Raw genomic sequence first — 23327 nt, forward strand, 5'->3', positions numbered from 1 at the left:
ACTGAAGCTTGTAGTGGGAGGAATTTGGGCAGGCACTCGGCCCCACTGAAGTCATTTGCACAGAGCAGACACAGTGGAACAAAAGCCAGAGTTCAGGGAAACACTGAAGCCACACATTCTGTGGCTGGAGTCGGCCAGAAGCGAGGGACGGGACGAGTGGAGCCGGGGACGTACATAAACCTGCTGGAGTGTTTATTCAGGGCAGCGGCTCAGCTGGAGTCCCTCCCATCACTCCCTGTGGTTACCGCTGAAGTTATGTGATGGATTCCTCCGTGGCAGGAAACCGGGTGAGTTGGCAAGAACTCCTGCACCATAGCTGCCCTATTTTCCGCCGCGTGCGTGGCTGCAGTAGGCTTCTGTGTCTAAGCCCATCCAGGTGGATGCAGCAGATGGTCTGTAGGTAACTGGGGCTAATTACGCTCTGCCTCTGCTGACCTCACCAGATGGGCGGGTAGAGACCAGCACAACCATGAAGGGACAGACGGCGCATCAGTACTAAACGTTACAGGTTCCAGCATGCCACGCTCGCACATGCTGTACTTTATGTAGAAGTTGCCTAATTGTCGGTTTCTCCCCGGTGGGAGTCAAACTATTTGCTAACAGTTGTGAGTTCGGTGGAGGAGTCGTACGACTGTAGGCTCTGCAGCTAAATATATGGAGCATGTAGGACAATTTTCACCTGTGCTTTTTTGGTAAAACCCAGTAGGATGTGCTATAGCCCACGGTAGACTGTAAATAGAGCGGTTGCCATGGCGACTGTAGCTTGATATGCTTTTGCTGGCACACGTGCGGCGGATAATCTCACGTCTGTCATTTATTCAACCGTGCACGTCCGCTTCTAAAGTAATGGTTAAAACTCAGCAGTGGCAGGCATAAATCAGTGGATTAGTGGATTGTGTGTGTGTGTGTGTGTGTGTGTGTGTGTGTGTGTGTGTGTGTGTGTGTGTGTGTGTGTGTGTGTGTGTAATCACCCATCACTGCAGAGACTTCATCTGGTTTTATTTACAGGCCTCTGTTGATCGTTAACTGCTTCCTCCAGATCACACTAAATGTGTGTGTGTAACACTTATATTCATTAATAACAATAGACAGTAGACAGTCTGGTTTGTTGGCTTGACTAAGATCTAAAATACAGTGTATTTCTGGACTGGAAGAATCTGATGAAGTGCCCTTGAGCAATACCTTGCACATGGCTGAATCACCAGCAGTAAAAATGATATTGAACAGCCTCCAGGTGATGATTCCAACAGTATAACTGCACTGACGTGAAGGAGTGTGTTGCTGAAAAGCAGCACATGGGCTCTGTGTGACTTGTTGCATTCATTGTTGAACCAAGCTACAAATCTCCAGTTAACCCGAGCGGGTCAGCGTCCGCCCAGTAAATACACGCTCCCTCTTCCTCTCCTTCTCTCTCTCTCGATTTATGCTTTTCCTTCGGCTCCATGACTGTTTGGAGGCGGCCATATTCTGACCTGGTTGCTTCTATTTCCAGTCTGCTTGTGCCAAGTTGGCCACAGATGCTGACACACAGCACTGTACTGTATGTATAAGTCTGGCCTGCTGCTGGAAGCCGTGATGCCGGTTTTAAAAGGCGAGAGCTAATAAAAATTCATACATGTGATGATGTATGGGGCCTATTAGAACATTGATGGGTTTTGCAATGGAATGATAGGAACCAGACCTGTGTGAGTAACTGTACTCGCTACGCCCTAAAGAAAAGCACACGCCCTCGTTAAACGCTGTCAGGGTCTGCTTTTACTGGAGAGAGGGCGAGAGCACAACAGCGGATTCCTGCTGTAAACGAGCTTGGGTTGACGGCATTGTTGAGGCTCTAATCTGGAGGAGAGGCAGCTGGAGTATTTTTAGACATAAACAAGAGGCACGGCCCAAGTGGGGAACAGCTGCAGGGGCGTCCACGGGCCCCGGACTGCAGATTAGAGCGCACCTCCGATAAGGCCGTCCTGGAGCGGGGCCGAATCCACTCCAGCAGGAGGCCAGTAATGACGGAGCCAGCCGCACTGGGCCAGTGGGGCAGACGGGGAACATGGGCCGTCGCGTAGGCACAGTTGGTGCGGGATGGTTGGCGTGAGCTTGTTCTTCAAGTCCCTGCTGGGTCTGGACTCCGAGCAGACGCCTCCGTCTCCCCCGGCTCCGGGGTAAGTTTCCGTCGCGCTCCGTTTGCGCCGCGGAAAGCGGAACGCGCGCCGCCCTCGGAGGGTTTTCCGGGTCCCGGCCGCTCGTCCTCCCTCCCTGACGCGCTGTGTTCCCTTCCCCCTGCAGGCCCTCGCCCGCTGAGAGGGGGGACTGCGCTCCGGACGCTCCCCCGCAGCCGACCGCCGAGCACGGCCTCCTGCCCCCCGCTCCCCCCCCCCTCCAGCTCAGCGCCGAGTTCCCCACTCCCCCCCCCACACCCCCCGGGAGGCACGCGCCCCAAGACCTCCCGACCCCGCCTGCATCTCCCTGCCCCTCCCCTCCTCCTCCTCCTCCTCCTCCTCCTCCTCCTCCAGCACCGGCCTCCCATCCTGCACCTCCTGCTGACCAGTCTGATGAGCCCTGTCCTCCTCCCGCACCCCACCTCCTTCACCTAAGGTACGAACATCATTTATTCTCCCTCAAGCTTTATGTCTTATAAATGTGACGTGTGCCGGTGTTCCTATGAGTGTACAGACATAACAGTAGACTTGCTGAGTGCTGACACTAGTCCCTTTAGCCTCTTTGATGAAAAGTAGCCCTGTCCTTATCCTTTCAAACCAGTCCAGGTCAAATTAGAGCATTACATTGACATCTGGCGCACTGAAATACCTTCCAGACGTCATCCAGTGCTCTACATATTAGTGCACTTGTTTTTTTTGTTCCTAAGATTATAGATCAGTACCAAGCAATGTTTATATGTGTACCTGATGCTGACTCAAATGACTCAGCTGTGACCTGCTTCTCTCTAATGGCAGAAAAAAGAACAAAGCACCTGAACAGGACTAGTGTTTCCTGTTTTTACACTTATTTTAACTATACAAACAGATGATGTGTCTCAGCAGGAAGCAGGTTCCCTAAATATCCATACATTACTATGGCTAACATACAGATACATGCGTGTTCTATGATTCTCAGACATAATTTAGAAGTAGGATTTGATAACATATGAACTTTATAAACTATTCACCAGGTTTTGTTCAACAGATAATGCTGATTGCGTCCAGTTGCTCGTTATCTAACGGTAATGTTTTTTTCACCATTAATTCCAAACATGCCGCTCCTTCCTCTTTGCTTTGGCAGTTTAGTCCATAAAGGAATTAGGAGGGAATGACTCAGCCGCTTCGCTGTGCAGTGTCATTAACCACCAGCAGAGGGTGTTTTCCCCTCGCAGAGTCTGCGGTGAATGTTTTATGAGAAGCTTGTGACACTCAGCTCTCGTTTGACTCACTATACACCAATACTGAATACAACATATTTGCTTATGGTTGGTTTTACAGTATAATGTTTTGTATATGCTTTTTCTTCAGTGATTCATAATTTATTTTTAAGTGAAACGCTGGAATAGAGAGGTATTTAAGAGAATCTGTCAGTGACCTACAGTATACACGGTTTATTCTCATGCTTTGTGTCACCAAGACAATCCCTGACAGGAGAGTGTCAGCTGTCTGATTTGATGAGGAGCCTTTCACATTTACATACAGTATATTCTTCCAATAACTGTATCAACAAAGTGCACGTATAAATGAGGATACTTTCACTGGGTTCATATGCAGCCTTTAGTGTTCTGTGCTAAACAAATAGGAGGGGTCGTTACAGACTTTATTTAAAATCATCCTCTCACATAAAAGTCAACAAATGGACATTTTCCATATTCACCTATTTAACATGTCCTGCAGGCTTGAGCATAGGCTGCTCATGACCCTGTTTCCTCTTGAGTGTTGCTATGAATCTTTCAGAGAAATCAGCCACAGCCACATCTTCCAGCGCCTGAGTTTGTTTAATTTTTTATTTCTTCAGTCTACAGTTTAAGCTGCAGTGCAGCACCAGACTTAAACAAAGACACATTTTTATGTCATTTTGCCTCTAAAGGAACTTTACATCACATACTGTAAAGGGGACATGCTTTACTGTCCTACATAGAGTATTTTGACTATAATGGGGGTCTGGATGGCAGCATCAGTCAATATTTTTGCTTCAGCAGGGGGTGAAGCAGGGTTTTTACTTGCCTGAGACTAAAACCAGGTCAATAATCTGTGCAAGCGACAGTTAGTGGACTTTATGTTTACATGCCAACGGTTCCTTTTTTAAATGTTTAGTTTTACGTTTCTGTCACTTTATTGCAGATGCCCAAGTGTGTTCTGTGTGTTTTTAAGTTGAGGTGTGACACCTGAACCCTTCTCACAGCGGGCCGAGGCTGCAGGCTGCAGCTCCTATTGTCCTGAGCCCTCATTTTCCCACTTTCCCATGAGTATAGCATGGATTTCTTCATCTCCTATTTCATTGCTCTTTCACAATCGATGGGAATTCCACAGAACCTGTTACTCACATTACTGTCCTACAGGAGACATTTCTTCTGTCTGTTAGAGACATCGAGTAGACAGAACATCATCGGTGCTCTTTCTGTCCTTGATGCAGTTCAAGGTTTGATGGGAGTGCCCCTAAATTAGATCACCAATCCATTCCATTGTCCAGGGATTCATCACTGAGATGCTTTTTATTAGAAAGCCAACGGATGGAAAATGTAGATGCACTGATGTCATGCAGGATATTTGTCTGCATCTTAAAGCAAAGAATGACACTCTGCATTGCTCTTCTCTTTGTCTCCTTACTTCTTGTATATTAAATGTGATCTTATATTATAAAATGGCTATAATATTTGAAAGATTGGATTTTTGTCTCTGTGTTTGGTTTTCAGTGGCTAGTACAAAGTTTCTCAGTAAATCATACACATGCATGCTCTCAGAGTCTATTGTTTACATGGTGCATCACTCTGGTTGGCCACGTCGAATGCTGGAGGCTTCCATTGTTTGAAAAGGAGGCACAACAATTACACTTCCGCCACGCATCTGCATGGGAGAGGGCGCTCGTAGAGGAATGAAGGCAAAACTGAGAGCTATGCTTGAAAGACGGGGTGACAGAGGAAGCGTTGCGGTTTTGGGGGGTCTGCTATTGTTTGGCTCCCCTGCATAGACGCCGGATCGGATGAGGGGAAAAAAAAAAGCTGCTTGTCTTTTTAAAAGCGCAGGAGGCTGCTGTGAGGAGAGACAGCGGAGGAGAGAGGGGGGAGGAGGCAGTGAGAGCAGCGACAACAGAGACGAGGCACCTCACACACTCATGCACACACAGGACGGCGAGAAAGCAGGATTATTGTTTCATCCATCCTGTTTGTTGTGGATTTTACTCCTCCCGTTTTGTTTGGTTTTTGGAGATTTATTCCCTCTTCTTTGCATTGTTTTGCCATCAGATGCATAGGAGGGTTATCTGTAGAGGAGCAGAGAAGCGGAGATGCTGGTGTATAAAGTGAAGAGCTCTTAATCATCCGGTGTTTGGCTCCGGATGCATGCCGGACTGGCTGGTCCTCTGCACTGCAGCACCGTGAGCCTCTGACACGGGCTTCCTCTGCAGGGGTAAAGGCAAAGCGAGAAGGAGCTTATTTTAAGGGGGCAGCAGGTGGATGTGGAGGGGCGGCTGGAGAGCAGGAGCAGGTGGGGGGAGGGTGGGGGGCACACGGCTAGCTGAGGATGGGAGCCAACGAGTCCATGGAGCAAGGACAGACCCCCTGTCCTGCTCAAGAGCACATGTGAGTTTATCTTAAACACGCTCTTAGTGTTGAGAAACAGCTTTGTCTGAACTGCATTGGTTTTGTTATTGTGTTATTTTTTTATTATTTGTACCGTGCACCGTGCAATCGCCTACTGTATTATAATAATTTTTTTTGTGTCATGAGTGTTAAATGAAGGTGTTTCTTCATCAGTGTTTGATGCATTTTTGCTTCCTCTCACTCAAACCTCCAGTGCGAAGAGCTGAGCATGGCATTGTTGTGCTGTCTCTGGTAATTCAGGATGAGGTGGAGCACGTGAGCGGACACGTGTGCATCAAACACGGCGCAGATTTGTACAGATGAAACATAGCAGTACAGTAGGTGCTGCTGGGAGGATGATGGGGTGATGTTTTGCTCCGCGCGAAGCAGCGCGTCATCGCTGCGCTGGGAGGGAGCTGGTGAGACACTATTTGCTGGTGGAAGACGATCGCTCAGGAAAATCGGGAGCGAGAAGCGGAGCTGGGGTTGGAGAGGGACGGAGCTGAGTGCTCCACTTTGCTGTGTTTTATTTATATCTCGGTCTCACTACTGCATGGGGGACACAGGACCTGGGGAGAAAGGGGAGTGGGATGAGCAAACATGTGTGTGTGTTTGTCATGCAGATGTGAATGATTCATAGTCATTTGCAACCGTTTTAGCAGGAAGACATTTTTCCTACAGCTTTACAGAACAGAAGCACCCCGACCATTGGATGGAAGCATCCCAACCATTATTAATACGCTTTTTGACTTGCCCCAATGAGTTGTGTAACACTGTCAAAAGCACCAGCAGATCAGGGAACAGGACTCTGCTCTGGAGCTCATAGGCATCATTATATGGTTACAGACCATTGCTGTCATGGGGGGTGGGGGAGTGGGGGTTGTGTACTCTGACTGTCTTTGTTGCGTCTCTCCTCCAGTGATTAGACGCAGCCTAGAGTCTGATCTCGTCACAGAGAGGTGTTTTCACCCCCTCCTGGTTGTCGAATGTGCCATCTGCTTGCAGTCAAGATCTCAGATTAGACTAGATGAGGTATTACTCATAGACATTATCCTAGTCTGCCACTCTTTTGTCTCACAAATGCCTTTGTGCTGAGATTCAGTGGATTTTTTGGACAAAGGGATACACAACTCCACAAAGTAATCCTTTTTTAACTTGGAAGGTGACATCACCACAACTGTATAACATCTGCCCTGTGATGTCTGTTTGTCTGCATTATGGTCAGATAAATAGACATTGAGACTAACAGGAATGGTTTGCCCTAAATGCTGGAAGGCAGACAGGTGGTGCTGGGTTCATGTGGCAGAGTTGCCCACTTTCTCCATCCTCCCCAGGGCTGCCGATGGCTGTGCTTCCAGTGATTTGGCTGGAAGCAGAGCCACGTCTGGCTGTCTGCTGCTGCAGCGCCTCCCTGCCTCACGCTGCAGAGCTTCTGTCTCCAGGCAGTCATCTTAGCCTGTGATAGGCTGCTATTAACTGCTGCTCTCTTTGTTCCTATTCGCCCCCTTAAGCAGCCTGCTCACCCACATGCTGCTTCTCCTCTTTCTATGTTTTGTGTGCCACTAGGTGACAGAGCTGACGAAGACGCAATTGCATTTTATTCACCATATACTGAATTCATTCAGAGATGAATGAATGAATGTGGCCCTATTACCATAGCAACACAGTGTTTGATTGATAGTTGAACGAGAGATGTCCTCTACAAGGACGTAATCACAGCACTGAAATGAGACCGGATTAGCTCATATTCCTCTGTTGTAACCCCATCTAACCACTAACTGGTATTTAAGTACTGCCATGTTATTATACACATCACAACAAAGAGAGTGTGTGTCTTTATTTGGTATTTAGTGCATATGATGCTCTACAGTTGGGTCCTGTCCCCAGGACTGTTTGACCATCTGACAATATCATGGCTGTTCCAAGAGGCTTATCTGGATGGATCTCCAGCAAGGCCAGTCTTATCCTGGTGAAATGCCGAGCACTTGCAGGGATATCAGCACTGACTTGTTTTCTTGAATATTTTCTATATGATATGAAAATGTTTCAAAGAAAACAAATAACAAATAAGCAGCCGTACTGTATGTGTCAGTAGCGCGTATTGCTGTGGAAGCAGATGTGTTACTGAGGTCATATATGCTTTGCTGACAGTGGCAGAAGCTCTGCCGTGATGTGACCTCAGGGATGCTGGGGTAAATGGCTGTACTGGCCCTACTGGAGGGAGATGGTGTTTCAGGTCTGTCATGGTGCAGCCATTTATGTGATCCATATCTGTGGGCACACAGAGAAATGGTATTTTTAATGGCTTTAGTGCTGCCTTGAGGTAAATGCTCATAGATTGCCTGGATTAATCCAGTGCTCAGAGTTGCTATTGGCCTATAGAGGTCATAGCAAATAGTAAGAAATAAAATACTGTCTATAGCTTTGATTTCACCATGTCCCTGAAAATACAATTGCAATTATTGACTCTGGACGTGTCACTGACTCAAGTTTATAGTTTTATAAATAATAAACAGGTTTTATTAGAAGAGGAAGGACTGGTGGGCAGTACACTGTATATGGATACAACAAGGTGAGCGGGAGCAACGCAGAGAAGGAGCGAGAGAAAGAGAGAGAGAGAAGGGGAGAGGGAGAGTTAGCCAGAATACACAGTATGCAGGCGGTGGGCTTCTGCAGCCAGTCTGGAGAGGAGAGAACACTGATGTGGATGGAGTGACAAAGAGAAGGGACGTGAAGATTGTAGATCAGAAACAAAGGCAGCTGGATATTAGACTGTAGAGAAAAAGAAGGAAGGAGACAGATTGGGTCAGACTGTCTTAGCCATCATCTGAGGGGGAGTCGGTGGTCGTCTACCTGCGTCAGGCACCAGCATCGCGGTGCAGAGAGGAGTGGTCCACCGGCAGCCATGGCAGTGAGTGCGTGGCAGGCTCTGTCTCCACTGCAGTGGGCTCGCTGGGGCTGGGATACGCTGCTGGGAGGGGCGGGAGATGGGGACAGCCCAGGCTCCGATCCAGCTCTGGGGCTCCTTCGGCGTCTGTCCTGGGGCTCACGTCATGATAACATGATCAGGGATGCTGGAGAGGCGGCCAGACAGAGGTGAGACAGGATGGAGGCTGGGGCCACATATGGTCACGTAATACAATGATGACAGAGAACGCAGCTCAGTCATCAGGGTGTGTGTTTGTTGTATGTGTGTGATGCTCAGGAATCAATGCAGAGGCACTTTATTTTCCTATTGTTATGCTGAAATCAATAATTTGTTTTTGTGTAGCTTGCCCTGTTTCTCGCTTCTCTGCGTTTCGATTTCACAGTTGTTATATTGGGTTTATCTTCTCTGATCTTATCGTTGGACCTGGAGGTGGTTTAATGTGTATTTCCATTGTAGTGAAGATGGGGTGAGTCTGTGTCGCAGGTGGGCAGCCATTGACCACGTCACTGCAGATTCATTGCTGCAGAAAATCACTAGAAGATAACAAAAATCACAGTATTACAGAATAGCACAAAGGTCGATTTTAGGATAAAAATAAGATCAACCTTTTATTACTTTTTTTCATGTGCTTATCTTATTTTTTACAGGAGCTCAGACTCTGATGGAGCATTTGAAACCCCTGAATCCACAACTCCAGTGAAAGCTGTTTCTCCCTCAGAGCATCAGGGTCTGCAACTGATACCTGATGACAAAGGTACAGTAAGAGCTTTGTTACAACATGTGGGCTTTCACACGTCATGATACTATTAGCTCTAAGGGAGAAAAAAGATGGTCTTGCTCTACCATCTAGTGGAGCAAAGGAGTATTTCATATATGGCTGCTGAAGTGTTTGTATGTAGCCACCAATTAAAATTCCTTGCAATATGTCTCATCTTTTGCAGTAGAAGACAGCTCAGTCAGTGATTTTGTCTTTGACCTGACCTCAACTGAGGCACCGTGTCGTTCCCCGTCCTTTGCCTTTGATGAAAACAAACCCATTGCAGCCAGTGGCACATACAACATTGAACTGTTCTCTGCAGATTCAAACAGCCACACTCTGACACGTTCCCTCAGCCTCCAGGGAGGTGAGCTAGACAGTTCTGGTTCGTTGGATGGAACCACAGCGGGAGGCTTTCGTCCACATTCAGAGTCCTTCAGTGTGGGCACTGAGAGTGCCCCAGGGACCCTCCGTAAACCCAAGAAGGTCCGTCCCGGTTCAGTAAAGAAGAAGCCTCTTCTCAGACAGAACTCCAACCCAGAGAGTCCAAGGCCAGCCTCGTCCAGCAGCACCCCAGAGACCAACAGAAGGACAAAGGCTAGAACTGCTCAGGAGGAAACAGAGGGGGGAGGATCTGCCACCCCCAGCCCCGGAGGAACCCTCAGAAAGAACAGGAAGAGTCGTGTTGAGACTCCGCCTCCTTTAGTGGAGGAGACAAATCACAGTGGTCAAGGGGAGAGCCTTGTTGCCCCTGTGCTACCTCTGTGCCAGGAGGAGAGCCCTGTCCTAAGTAGTCCAACCATTAAAGACGAATCTCCTATCCCACCCTGTGGTTCTTACAAATGGGATCCAGATAATTTTGAAAACATCAACCCTTTTAAGACTGGAGGTAGTAAAATCGCCAACTCCCCTGTTCTGGGTCGTAAGGAACCTGTTTGTGCCCGCATTCCCACCCCTCCAGATAGTCCCCCTGTCCCTGCAACACAGCTTCCAGCTCCTCTTGCTGAGCCAGTCACTAACCCTGAAGAGCAACCCATACTCCCTAATCGCCAGCCAGTAAGACTGGAGTTTGACTATTCTGAGGAGAGCAGTGAGGCGCCACACCAGGCCTCTCCCCCACCCAAGAAAGTGGGCAAGAAACCCGGTGCCAAAATGCCTCTGAGGAAACCAAAGCTTGGAGTGAAGAAGGCTCCTCCAGCACCAGTGGAGCAGCTGGACAACGACTTTACAAGGACGCAAAATGGCAACGAGGAAGAACTCTCTATCCCTACTGCAGCTTATAAGTTTGAACCCGACAAGTGGGAAGATCCAAACTTCAATCCATTTACTTCTAAAAAAGGCCTCGCCAATTCCCCCAAACTGTCTCGTCCATCTTATGGCTTCGACGCCGATAACTTTGATGATTCCATAGACCCTTTTAAGTCCACCATTAAAATGACAAACTCCCCTCCTAAGGCATCTGCTTCCTTCGATCTGTCCAATGACTATGACAATGAAAACGACAACATCGGGGAGCTGGAGGATCAAAATCAGAACAAACCGGCCAAGAAGAAGAAGACGCCCATCAAATCGTAAGTTCACAGTTTTACCAGACACCATGTCTTCATGCGCAGGAACGTCTCCATTTCCCTCCGTGAGCGTCTTAGGCTGCTGTATATTTCTACTTGTCTACTTGTCCACTATGCCTGTCTGTCTGTCACCTGTGTCTGTGTATTGTCATGTCACAGGAAGTCCAAGGGTGTGTCCTCTCTGTGTTGTTTGTTGTAAGTACAGGGCAACCATCCACCATGACTGACCCCTAATCTCATGAGGCTTTGCTTTTAAAGCAGCATGTTGCCCAGCAGTTCCCATTAACAGCAACAGCTTAACCCCAGTCCCATTTAAACTTATTTCAATTCTGCCCATTTTTAAAACCACAACAAGCCATTCACTGTCTCATTTGTAATCTGCTTTAAAAAAGAGAGTATTACTGCTCCCCCTAGTGTTCACTGGGTTCTTTGAAGGCTTTTGTTAAAAGAATACAACTTTCAATAAGAAGAAACAAAAATCCCCTTCTTACTAATGCAGTAATGAAATATGACTGTGTTAATTAACTAATTCATGTAATTTGTGTTGCAAACTATTCAAAACACCAATTCAAACCCAAAATAATACAGTATGGCTGTATTATACAAACAAGCATCATGTGTCATTTCTACATGTACCAAATAATTTTCACATCACTTTTGTGCCATAAAGCTGTCAGTCTATTCTGGAATCGGTTGTATTTTTGTCCTGTTGAGGGACTGTGGATCTTAATAACTGATCATTTCTCTTTTTCTCAGTAATACTTTCAGAGTGAAGAGGTCACCAAAGAAATCCCCACTGTCTGATCAGTCAAAGGTGCGTACACGAAACTGCATAAATACACCGGTCTAGTCCAGTCGTATTTGTTCTCTGTCCTCTGACGCTGTCACTCTCATCTCGTCGTGTTGCAGGATCCCACATCCCCGGACGAACCTACCTCCCTCCATCAGCAAGACGACCACGCCACTGACGAGGAGAAGCTGGCCTCCTCCACCAGTCACAAATGGGCAGCCCTGCACGACATGAGTGCAGACCAGAACTCTGACCAGCCGGACTTCCCTCAGCCCAGCGACCTTACATCCTTTGTAAATGCGAACAGTCTCTCTCATCAGACTGAAGGTGAGTCTAAACTCATACCAATGATGATTATATCACAGATGCTCGTGTTTGGATTAACCATTATATGCTGGACCAGCTGGTTTAGCTTAATTCATCTAGCAACATTATTGACTTTTTCTTGTGGCTCTATAATAAGCCTGCTGGCCCAGTTCACTGCTGCTCTTTGACCCTTAGAGGCTGGTTCAACCCATGTGGGTCAGAGATGAAGCAGAGAACAGATAGCCGGGCCTCACTCGCAGCCTATTAGTCCAAAGTTTAACACTGAAATATCTCTGCATCTTTTCATCTGCATCTGAAACGTGTTCCTTTATCGGTCTTTGTCAGTTCAAGACTATGAAATTGAGTACATGGAAAAGATTGGCTCGTCTTCGCCTGTAAGTATTTGACATTATCAAAGGCTTTTCTTTCTGTTTGCTTAGTGAGGTGTTTTAATGATTTAAATATTTATATTGTGTTTTCTGCAGCCACACTCTGTGAAGAAGCCATCTTTATACCTGAACTTGGACTCAGTATCTGAGTTAACCAAGAGTACGTGTGCACATGGATCTGAACCCAGCTCTCCATGCACAGGGTAAGCCAGACTCTACTGAAACATGCTTCTTTGTACTGTAAATCTGTGTAGTTATTAGTTCATGCACTGTATGTAGTGATACAGCAAGCTTTCCTTCACTGTCCATGAATTGAGTCAGATGCCCATGTCACTTACTATGCGCAGGAGTTTCGAGGAAATGGAGGCCCAGATCACAGCAGGCATGAAGACGCCAGTGCTGAGCCCCCGGCCTGGACCCGAAGGCCCGGCCGGAGACAAGGGCAGGAAGCGGGAAAGTGAATCACTCAGCCGGACGCAGAGCTCAGAGAGGGACGAGCAGGTGAGTCAGCTGTCGTTTCTGTGTCCTCTGAGTTCCACGTGCTTTGAGGTCGAAGGTGGCTAGTCCACCACACGTTTTCCAGCTTCAACTCAGGGCCTCATGTCACAGAGCTGCCACTGAAATGAACACTCAGCGCTTGCTTTCCATGCTCACATCAGCCCTTCTCCCTGCCCTTTGCCTACTCCTCCTGGTGCCCTTGTAGCCCCCTGGCCAGGGACCCGTGGAGGCCCCTGCTCCTGCCCTGGCCATTCCCCAGTTAGACAGGCTGTCTGAGTGTGACGACCCCCTGCAGTACATGGAGCCTGACCTGGCAGAGACCAACCCCACTGCATTCGCCCAAAAGCTACAGGTGTGTTGACAGACCCCTCGATAAACCCTGTACACCTCGAGTCCTGTGGCTCTGATATGTGTAGCGTGTGTTTTCGTGTGGATGGTCACCATATTATAGGACATACTACCTTTACGTCATCATTTTCCTTTGACCCAAGTTGCAGTTTGTAAAAGACTCTGTGCAACTTTGGTGGTGTGTGAAATGTAGGCTGCACCAAGTGTGTGTGTGAAACTCAAGTTTCTATATGTTTTCCCTTTGCTCTCTCATCCTCGGGCCGCAACCCTCCTCCCTTACCCCCCCCCCCCCCACTCCCCGTGTGTGCGGCCCAGGAGGAGTTGGTGCTTGCTGCCCTGAGGATAGAAGCTCTGCAGGTAGCAAAAAGCATCTCTCAGTGTCCCTCCCTCTCCAATGTAACCCCCCAGGTACTGCGCTGAGTCAGCCTGCACCTGCAGAGAGCGTGTTTGAGAGTGATGAAAGAACTGAGATGGGTGATTTACTAATAGTGGATGCATGTGACGGCTGTGTGTGTGTGTGTGTGTGTGTGTGTGTGTGTGTGTGTGTGTGTGTGTGTGTGTGTGTGTGTGTGTGTGTGTGTGTGTGTGTGCATGAGTGTGTCTCAGCCTGCCGATCCCTCTCCCCAAACCCTGCGAGTGTGATCGTGCGCCTATTGCCTCCTCAAAACAGCGGCTGCACCAGTGCATCTGCAGTCCTGCCTCCTCTTCAGTCCCCACATATAAAATCTCTAACATGGCTTAATGCGTCCAGCTCCTCCAGGTTGTGTCCTCAGGAACAGTGTGCTGTGCATCTTACCTCCCTTGCCTTTTCTATGCATGTTGCCTGTCCGTTCATGAGAGGCTTATTCTACATGAGCATGAATGTGACTGGGTATAAGTACAGTATATGTAGAGAAAGTGCTTCAGGTGCTTTGCTATCATCAACCCAAGCCCCAGTCACATTCTTGTTCTGTGATTTTCTCCCGGCACTAACAAACAGCTACATCAGCTACGTAGGTGTCAGTGTTCACTTCCAGCTGGTCTTCTAACTAGGACCGGGGAACTGGGTCTTGCACTTGCTATAGATAAAAGTTGGAGAAACTTTCTCAAGGGTTGGATCAAGGCAGGTGCTTCCTGGACTCATTGCTTTGTTCCATACGTTTTGCAGTCGCGACTCAAGAAACCCAGCACTCGACGGTGGAATATCAATGGTTCACCCTTATTTAAAGTAAGAGTAACCTTAGGCCATTGTGACCCTTCCTCCATCTGACAAGGTGCAGTGTGGTCCAGGTATTTGACAAGACACATGTCCCTGTTAATAAACAGATTTTCACATTAAAATGATTTAAGTGTGCAGGAGCCAGAGCCTTCTATCACACTGATTCCCTCACTTTTTACCAAATTTGAAAAACTTTCATAACTTTTATAAAGTCCTTAAGTTCTTAAATGCCCCAAATACCTCCACACTGCACTAAACACACAGAGAAGTTCCTGTAGGTCCCAAAGCCCGTTTAGTATTCAGAGTCTCTGCCTACCAAAGTAGCTGTACTTTGCCTTTGTGAGTAGTTCCATCTAGTATTCCCTGTATCCCACAGTTGTTTGTGTACTTTATTGTTGTAGTACTTGTCTTTAGCTTGTGCCTTTTGTTTAGTTTCTGGTTAATGTCAGTCTTTATCTACAGTGAACTATAGGAATTTATTGATAAACATCACTATTCTTGTCCCTTGTGAGTCAGATTTCATCATGTTCCAGTGGAGGCTTAGGGAATCAATTGTTTTTGTAACTTCTTGTATTAGTTAGGACCTCTGTACTACATTGTACCACACTCTAAACTGAGACTAACACCGATCCCCCATGCTGCCCGGTCCATGTCCCCATTCTCCCTCCCCTGCACACAACACAGTTCTTGGCTGTATCAGCTGCCGCCCTCCTTCCTGTCTGCCTTGCCTTGACCCAATCCCATTAAAGCTGCTGTGATGAACAGGCGATCGTTAAATCTCAGCTAGAGGCTGCTTCAGCCAATCACAGTGGCTGATACTGTGGCAATGAAGACTGCTTCGTCCACTCATGTGGTGGCTCACCAAGTCTTCAGGAACATCACTAGGCTGCCTTATTTACATATGGTGTTTGCTGTGTGGTACATTTTAAACTAGTTTGATGCTGGCCTTGCCGTTTGGTTTAGGAATCGTGCTGAGAATGTGCGTGTGGGCCCGAGGGTGAGGGCTTCCAGTTTGTGTATTAGTCTAGTTTGTAACTGGTTATGTTCCCTTTCCTATCCCTCGTCTCTTTTCCTTCCTGGAAGCAGCACAGAGATGTGTTATCACCAGTGGAGACCGTCATGTCCAAGAACTCACTGTACACCAGGAGCACTGCCACCGCCTACATCGAAGGGGAAAGCCCCCACCTGCCTGCGGATCTGGACCACTCTCTGGGAATAGCACGTGAGGAGGTGCTTTCAAATGTTGTTTTATCTTAGTCATAAGTTCTAATGACTACTAGATGTACTAAAACATTTTGGAACTGAATCAACAAATGTGACAAACTCTTTAGATTGTGACAAAGGAGAAAGAAGTGCTGGAATGGCAGAAGAAGTACGAAGACAGTCGACAGGAAGTGGTGGAGATGAGGTAAGATCACCTTCAAACTCGGGGTTAATTCATTCATATTTACAGTATATCAGTTGATACTGTAAAGTCTGAGGAATGGTTAATACTGATGGTTAAAGGAGACAGTGGTATCCAGTACTTGCGGCCGGTTCACTGTCAGCAGGTGGTGGATGTGGGTCCATCTGGCCTCAGCTCACATAGCTTGGATCAGGCACGGCTTATCTCATTTGACTTATTGGGTACAGGATAACGAGGGGCTAAGGAGCTAGTGGGGAGGCACGGCTCATTAATCCTCTTACCTGTAGCAGCCTGTTTTTCCCTAAACAAAACTTACAGTACTGTTGGACCGTGCCGCTTCTTGGCTCGTTGCGTAGCAAATACAAAACTGGGAAAAGTTCTGCTGGCCTCACATTTTGTTGCTGGGTTATTCATCATTTAATAGCCTCGTTAAAAGTCATTGCGACCAGTTTCTTGGGCCAAGAACACAGATTGTTTGGTGGATCCAGAACCAGATCCACACTTAATAACCAGCCATTTGTGGCCTGTTGTAATTTGGAATGCCTGTGTTTTCACAGCTAGCGCCGCAGTTGCATAAATGTCTACTTTGAAATACCTTGTTATAGCTCTAACCCTAATTAACCAATGATGCTTAATTTCTCAACCATAGGAGGATTGTTGCTGAGTACGAGAAGACCATTGCACAGATGATCGGTGAGTTGCAGGCTTTCTACAGACCTGAGCGTCGCTCACAGGTCACTTCTACCCCTTCTGTCTTTCCAGCACATGTGAATTTTCTTTCAAATCTGCTACTCTGGTTCCACAGCCACTACTCTTTGCTTCACTCGTTTATTGGCAAACTGAGAAAACTGTGCTCCAGCCGTGTGTGTATGAACATTTTTTTGACACAAGCTACTTTTGCTATGTGCTTGCATTCATGTTGGATTGAGACAAATGACTCCTGCTGCCGTGAAAGGAGGAAGCGACCTGTTGCCCCTTCCTGTCCAGCTTCTCTGGACTCATGGACCTCCACTGCAGGCTCACTCTGCTTTATCCCTGCATTCGCCTGAGAAAAGATCAGATGTCTGATTTCATGTCGTACTCGCATAAGAGCACTGTCACATAAAGAAACGATCTGTCTGCCTGTGTTTAACACTCGGCTCTTTCACATGTCTTGCCCTCCCAGCTTGACTTAACACAGTCCCTTCTTTTCTGTTCTGCTCCCATCTTTGCCCCATACTTTTTGATAACCCTGATAGGCATGCCAGGTGAGTAACGCTGCTTGTCCTTCACCTCGCATCTCTTCATTCGTCCATCATGGAGGAGAGTGCGTGTCCACTCCTCCTTCATCTCATCCAGTGTCTGTTTTGTCTCATTTCGGTTTTTGTCAAAGCTGTTTTATGCAGTTCAATTCCTCAGTTAGATCAAAACCACTTAGATTTACTGTAAATATACGAGATGATTAAATAGAAATATACTGTACATCTGGACTGGGTGCAGTAAAGCAAGATGAGTGTGTGAAGCTATAAGGTTTGCTATAAAGAGAATTTGTGTCTGGAAGCCACACAAAGCAACCCAGCTGTCAGACCTATAGCCAACAGGTGTCCCTGACTTCCCCATTGTTCAGTGTTTTTGTTTGCATGCTACACTGTTCAGTCTATTCTCATGTGTTGTAAGAAATGAACTAGATCAGTGTAGATCATTAAACCACGTGGAGGCAGAATACAAGTGCATGGACTCATGATCTGTATGTGTGTGTTCGTTAGAGGACGATCAGAAGGAAAAGTCTTTGTCCCACCACACCATCCAGCAGCTGATCATGGAGAAGGACCAGGCCTTGGCAGACCTCAACTCCGTGGAGAAGTCCCTGGCTGACCTCTTCCGACGATATGAGAAAATGAAAGATGTGCTGGAGGGCTTCCGCAAGGTGAGCATCGTTCATGTTCATTGGCCTTTTCAGTGCGATTGGTCTTGTATATCACAACATTTCAACATTTCCCACTTCATTGAACATTCAGAATGAAGACGTTCTGAAGAAGTGCGCTCAGGAGTATCTGTCCAGGGTCCGAAAGGAGGAGCAGCGCTACCAAGCCCTGAAAATTCACGCGGAGGAGAAACTAGACAAGTGAGTCTACACGGTACACACTCAGCTTACTGTACAAAGGTTATGACGAGGTGTGCTGACTTTCACTGTGTTGCTTTGTTTTCTTCAGGGCCAATGCAGACATTGCTCAGGTGAGAGCGAAGGCCAAGCAGGAGCAGGCCGCCTACCAGGCCAGTCTCAGGAAGGAGCAGATGAAGGTGGACTCTCTGGAGCGCACTCTGGAGCAAAAGGTCAGCGGCGGCACGTGTGAAAGCGTGACATCAGACTACAGATCCGTGCCATCCAAAATATTCATTTTTACCAACTGCTTTGCAGAACAAAGAAATCGAGGAGCTGACAAAGATCTGCGATGAGCTGATTTCCAAGATGGGGAAGAGTTAGCAGCCACACAACAGCAATGCCAAATGTCACGAAGCAAGTGGGGACTCCACTTATTAACGAAGCAGTAACGTTTACCACTGTTCCAGGGACTGATGGACGTCTGAGGCCAAAGTGGATCCGCCCACTGCAGGACCCACGGGGACCGCTTCTTCCTATTCACTCTTAATCACTCTTTTCGATGTGTCGGTGTATCGTTCTGCATCAGGGGTCAAGTTTCACCATATCACTATTGAGAGTGTGTGTGTGCGTGTGTGCCTGAGTGTGTGTTTGATAACGACAAGGTGTGAGCTTTGTTTGGGGGTTAAGTTATCTGTAATGATTTCGCCATGACAGCCACTGAGGGACAAGACTGTTTACCCACTCCTGTTGTCGTCTCCTCTGAATACAAAGACAAAGAAGCAGAGACTTAGACCCGTCGGATAAAATGTTGATACACAATAGCGTACTGCATGTCAGACACAAACATACACTTGTATTGTTCATTTTTGTACATACTGTAGCGAATTCCGGGTCTCTGCGCTTTTATAGTTCTATTAGTTCTTCTGTCCGCTTCCCTCATGTAACCTTGTAGATATTTGTCATACCTGTCATAGCTTCTCGATGAAATCGTGGGACTTTATTTTTTTGGATTTTATTTTGATATAAAGCAAAGTAATCGTGACTGTATTTAGTAGTGACCAAGAGTAATTTTAATTTTGGATGGATGTCCTAGTCCTGCTATGGAATAATGTGGCACAGCTACTGTACAGCATCTGCTTACAAAGTGCAATAAAAGATGGCAATACAGCGCCGGGCTTCACGCTGCTTCTGTACCTGCACAGCCTGCTTTCTTTGCACATCTTCCACCTACAGTATTTGGGTTTAGGGGAAAGTCTGCACTCAGGATGGGTGTGGCTGGAGCACGGTGGGGAGGTGAAAGGTGCAGGACGAATCTCTCGTCTTCGGGTCATTAGAGCTGAGGCAGCAGCTCCTCATGCATGCGGGCAGAGCCGAGGGCCCCAGTGCAGGGGCTGGTAATCTCCCAGTCAGGCCAGGAGGGGATATTAGCTCATCTGATGGCTCAGATTAAGCTCAGGAGGCTCCGGGAACAAACAACCTGCTTTTCATTGTGTGACCAGCGCGAGCGAGGACCACCAGTGCGATGAGAGCTGTCCAGCGCTGCCCACTGCTCCTGCTTTCCATTGTTCTGTTCGCTGCCAGGAGTAAGAACTTCCTTCTTATTGTCTACCTCCTCTCTGCCTTCTCTGGATTTGACTGGCTTTGCATTCCATTTATTTTGTTCTGCTCTGCAGTCTTAGTCTTACAGTCTTCGACTATTCATATATAAGACTCCTGTTACCTGTCATACCTGTTCAGTCTATAATTGCTCAAAATTTGCTCTAAACATAGGAAATATTTTCTATATTCCTCTATGAAAAAGACACATTTTATTCATTGATGCACTGTTTTGCAGTAGAACTTAAGAATTCCTGTTCATTTCTGTGAGCACAGTCTCTCTTCGGTCTGTTACCCTGCGGCTAATCTCTTAATAGGCCTGGAGTCTAATGCAGCCTGTGTGCGGAGTGGCTGTGGTGTGTGGATAGATTGAGGTCAGCTACAAACAGCAGGGGGCATTTATTTGCCATGTCAGCACATAGGAGAGTGTATTACAGCTTTTTTGCCATCGTTTTAATGTTAAAGTCAGACATTTTTGTAATTTGTAACTTGGAGCTACAACAATAAATGTATTTGCTGACTTGAGTTTGCCTCTGAAGTCAGCAACTATCAAAACCGTTTGAGTTTGGGCAAGTTTTGTCCGTCACAAGTTCGTGGTCGAAGGAGGCCGGTTTGACGGCCAGGACATAAAGAATCGCTGCTGCAAAAAGAATGTTTGAAGCTCTGAGTGAAGCCCTTTTCTGTTTGATCCGCTTAGGAAGCAGCGTCAAAGGCCGTCTCTGAAGGGCTGCTTTAGAATTTAGGAGACGAATGAGGGTTTTGGAAGGGAAGTGTTAAAGCGATGTTTAAAAGGTCAGCTCCCCTACGTCTCAAACAACCGGTCCTGGTTCCTTTGGAGGGGCTTCAAGTGTTTTATGTGCTCTCCTGAACCTTTATTTGAGGGCCAGTAAGGCTGCACAGATGTGTTCTTAAATCTGAGTGAATTATTTTAGCTGTGCAATTAGTGAACTCTCTGCACCTTTCTCTCACTGCGCCTGTGGAACAATGTCACACATCAGAGCCGGCCAGACGTGAATTTGCCAGGCCTGCTTGTACACGCTCATTAGACTCAAACTCCCTGCGTTAATAGGATAAAAACATCCAGAGCTGAGCGCATCTTAACCAAAAGTAGCTTTAAATACAGAATCTGACAGCCGGACCTGAGCGTGATGCACACGTAGCATAGTCTTTACCACTAACTGCTTCTGTTTCCCTCAGGTGAACCTCTGCGATGTTATACCTGTATGGGCTCTAATAACGACGACTGCAACCGACAAGGCTCTAAGTCCTGTCCTAGTTACTCAGACGCCTGCACGGTGGTGGTGGGCCAAGACAGTGAGTCCAGCAGTGATAGTGTACTAGCCTTTTTTCCACTGTTTATATCTGCACATGGGTGTGTTAGTGTGTTTTGTAGGGGCTGCTGTCTGCAGACGCGGGGGGTCTGAGGCTTTAAAAGGAATGAAGAGCTTTGCTGCTCAGTCAATATGCCTAATTGTGGCACCATGTGTTCATGGCACCAGGACAATTCATCCTTACAGGATTAAGCTCACTCATTTTCCATATTTAATCCCGTGCAAAGTGAGATTCAAAAAAGTACAATAGCAGTGATGCTAGATAGAAAGCACAAGTGCAAGATCAGCGACACGTATTATTAAATGAGGTGTCACCCAACGTTATTGTTTGACCCAGTTTAGTTAGAAGAAGTTAGATTGTCTAGTGAGTGTAACCCAGTGTGACTCCTGTCTGTGTCTCTTCATCAGGTGGCGTCATGAAATCCTGCTCCTACAAGTCTTTTTGCAGCCACGCCAACAATCAGGGCCACAGAGCCCCAGGGGTCAGAGTTCACTGCTGCTACTCTGACGACTGCAACGTGACCAGCTTCGCCTCGCAGCTCCCACGTCTCAGCTATCTGCTGCTGTGTCTGCCTCTGCTGTTCCACTGCTTCTTCAAGTAGATGGAAAACCCGCAGAAATCCAGCGGTCTCACAAATGCCTACCATTGCTGCTCTCAGTTCCCTGACATAACAATATGATGCCCTACTTTCTGCTGGTTGGCTTTGAGGTGGTAGGTGAGACTGGGTTGGACCGAGCACACACAGGACCATTAAGCAGTAGTAATACTGTACATATGCCATTCCAATGATTTCACTAAGGCGATAAGTAGCGGATCCTAAGACAAGTGCTAAAACAACATGATTCATTATTGTCTTCCTACAAGAAATAGGCAGAGATGTGAATAAAGTCATCGGTTGTTCGACCTGGGTTTGATGCTTTGCACACAGCTTGGGAAAAACTACAGCAAACGTCATTATGGTGAGAAGTGGCAGTGGTGCCATAGCTAGTTGTCTGCCTGTCAGTCACATGTCTTAAGAGCTGTGTGGTTTATTTTAGAAGGTGGTGGTGGTGGGGGGGACTCCTCTCACTCTCCAAATCCACATAAGGCTTTAACAGTGCACATTTAATACTCTGATGATGATAATCCGCTGCGTTTGAAGCCCTACAGAGTCTACAAGCAGACCCTGAACCCTCTGGGACGGACTGCTTTAAGAGTAGATGCTGCTGAGTTATCTGTGCGTGTCCAGAGGGTGACATTGCAACAAAGTAGTTGGTTTGGATGCACATTAAATACCTGCAGCCACCGGCTTCTTTATACATTTTACATGGACTATAGACATTCTAGCATTAATCACAGTCAAATGTGACTCTGTATACACTCTACATGTACTACATTTTTGTTTATGGGCATGACTTTACAGTTCTGTTGGGTAGTTTCTAAGGAAATACATCCTGCTTGGACAAGATACAGCAGTTTGTGCTGAATGTGCACATGTTCATCCATTAGCAGGGTTCAGGTCAGTCCCAGGTGTCACTGGGAAGAAGGTAGGGCTCACTCTGGACAAAACAGGACATACACAGAGTTTACACCTATGAGAAATTAAATTATTATGTGAAGGAAGCACAACTGTGCTGCTCCCTGTACAGATACTGCAGAGTAATAGTTTATCATAAATATATGTAAATACAACTGTGAAAATAAACTCCATGTTTCCATGTTGTTTCTGATACAATCTTTGCTTTGTGATGATGCTTTTGAGTCTGACTAAATCGTAACAGCAACATATGAACTTGTGTGATGTGACATGAGTTCAAACCTGCTGATTTGAGGTACAGTAGATCAGTTCAAGAAGATGTAAAACACATCTATGTATATATTTTTATCCCACATTACCACATGAAAAAAAAAGCTGTAATACCAACATCATTAACTGCATGTTGACCCAATCCCACTGCAAATGGAACAGCTGTGTTAGAGCAGCTGTTGTCATGCGAAATAATATCAACACATTATGACATACAATATTTGGCAGAGACATCTTGTTCTGATGATGTTCACTGTTTACAGAACAGCTCCGACACATTAGTGAAGTGGATCCAGTGTGATGATACATCAGCTGTGACTGGAATAAACACAGATTGGGTTAAATATATTAACTGTGTGATAATTATTTTAGATCACACTGTACATTGGGAGTAGGGATCTGTGAACACGTTCAGCAGTTAATTTTAAGAGGAAGCTGTCTAAGCATTATAAGGAGCTGGATGTAGGATAATATAATTGTGTTATATATTATATATATTAATTTGCACAATATTCCTTTTGCATTCATATTTATGTGGGTGCACTGGCCTGTCACTCACTCCTTCTCCA

At 46.6% G+C, this 23327-nt stretch overlaps 2 protein-coding genes across 14 annotated transcripts in view; both read left to right on the plus strand.

Moving 5' to 3' along the window:
* The window catches only part of tacc2 (transforming, acidic coiled-coil containing protein 2), a 34383-nt gene extending 15171 nt beyond the window's left edge, over positions 1–19212 (plus strand). For 7 of the 13 annotated variants that reach the window (XM_055502282.1, XM_055502285.1, XM_055502277.1 and 4 more), the window contains 18 exons: positions 2281–2589; positions 9350–9456; positions 9644–11030; positions 11187–11222; positions 11784–11841; positions 11937–12144; positions 12469–12518; positions 12609–12715; positions 12860–13013; positions 13216–13362; positions 13674–13766; positions 15643–15786; positions 15888–15964; positions 16611–16654; positions 17707–17867; positions 17959–18065; positions 18154–18274; positions 18360–19212. In XM_055502282.1, coding sequence (XP_055358257.1) covers positions 2281–2589; positions 9350–9456; positions 9644–11030; positions 11187–11222; positions 11784–11841; positions 11937–12144; positions 12469–12518; positions 12609–12715; positions 12860–13013; positions 13216–13362; positions 13674–13766; positions 15643–15786; positions 15888–15964; positions 16611–16654; positions 17707–17867; positions 17959–18065; positions 18154–18274; positions 18360–18425 — 3376 coding nt within the window. In that variant the 3' untranslated portion in view covers positions 18426–19212. The remainder of the gene's footprint in view (positions 1–2280; positions 2590–9349; positions 9457–9643; positions 11031–11186; positions 11223–11783; positions 11842–11936; positions 12145–12468; positions 12519–12608; positions 12716–12859; positions 13014–13215; positions 13363–13673; positions 13767–15642; positions 15787–15887; positions 15965–16610; positions 16655–17706; positions 17868–17958; positions 18066–18153; positions 18275–18359) is intronic. The other 6 variants (XM_055502278.1, XM_055502288.1, XM_055502289.1 and 3 more) reach the window with 6 other exon arrangements.
* Positions 19213–19356: 144 nt separating this feature from the next.
* Positions 19357–23115, plus strand: ly6pge (lymphocyte antigen 6 family member pge). Its single transcript, XM_041073924.2, has 3 exons — positions 19357–19627; positions 20838–20954; positions 21380–23115. The coding sequence occupies exons 1-3, from the start codon at positions 19567–19569 to the stop codon at positions 21571–21573; spliced, it is 372 nt and encodes a 123-aa protein (XP_040929858.1). The 5' UTR covers positions 19357–19566; the 3' UTR covers positions 21574–23115.
* The last annotated feature ends 212 nt before the right edge of the window (positions 23116–23327 follow it).

Source organism: Betta splendens, chromosome 15 (assembly GCF_900634795.4).
Source record: "Betta splendens chromosome 15, fBetSpl5.4, whole genome shotgun sequence".
In the NCBI taxonomy this organism is placed as follows: Eukaryota; Metazoa; Chordata; class Actinopteri; order Anabantiformes; family Osphronemidae; genus Betta; species Betta splendens.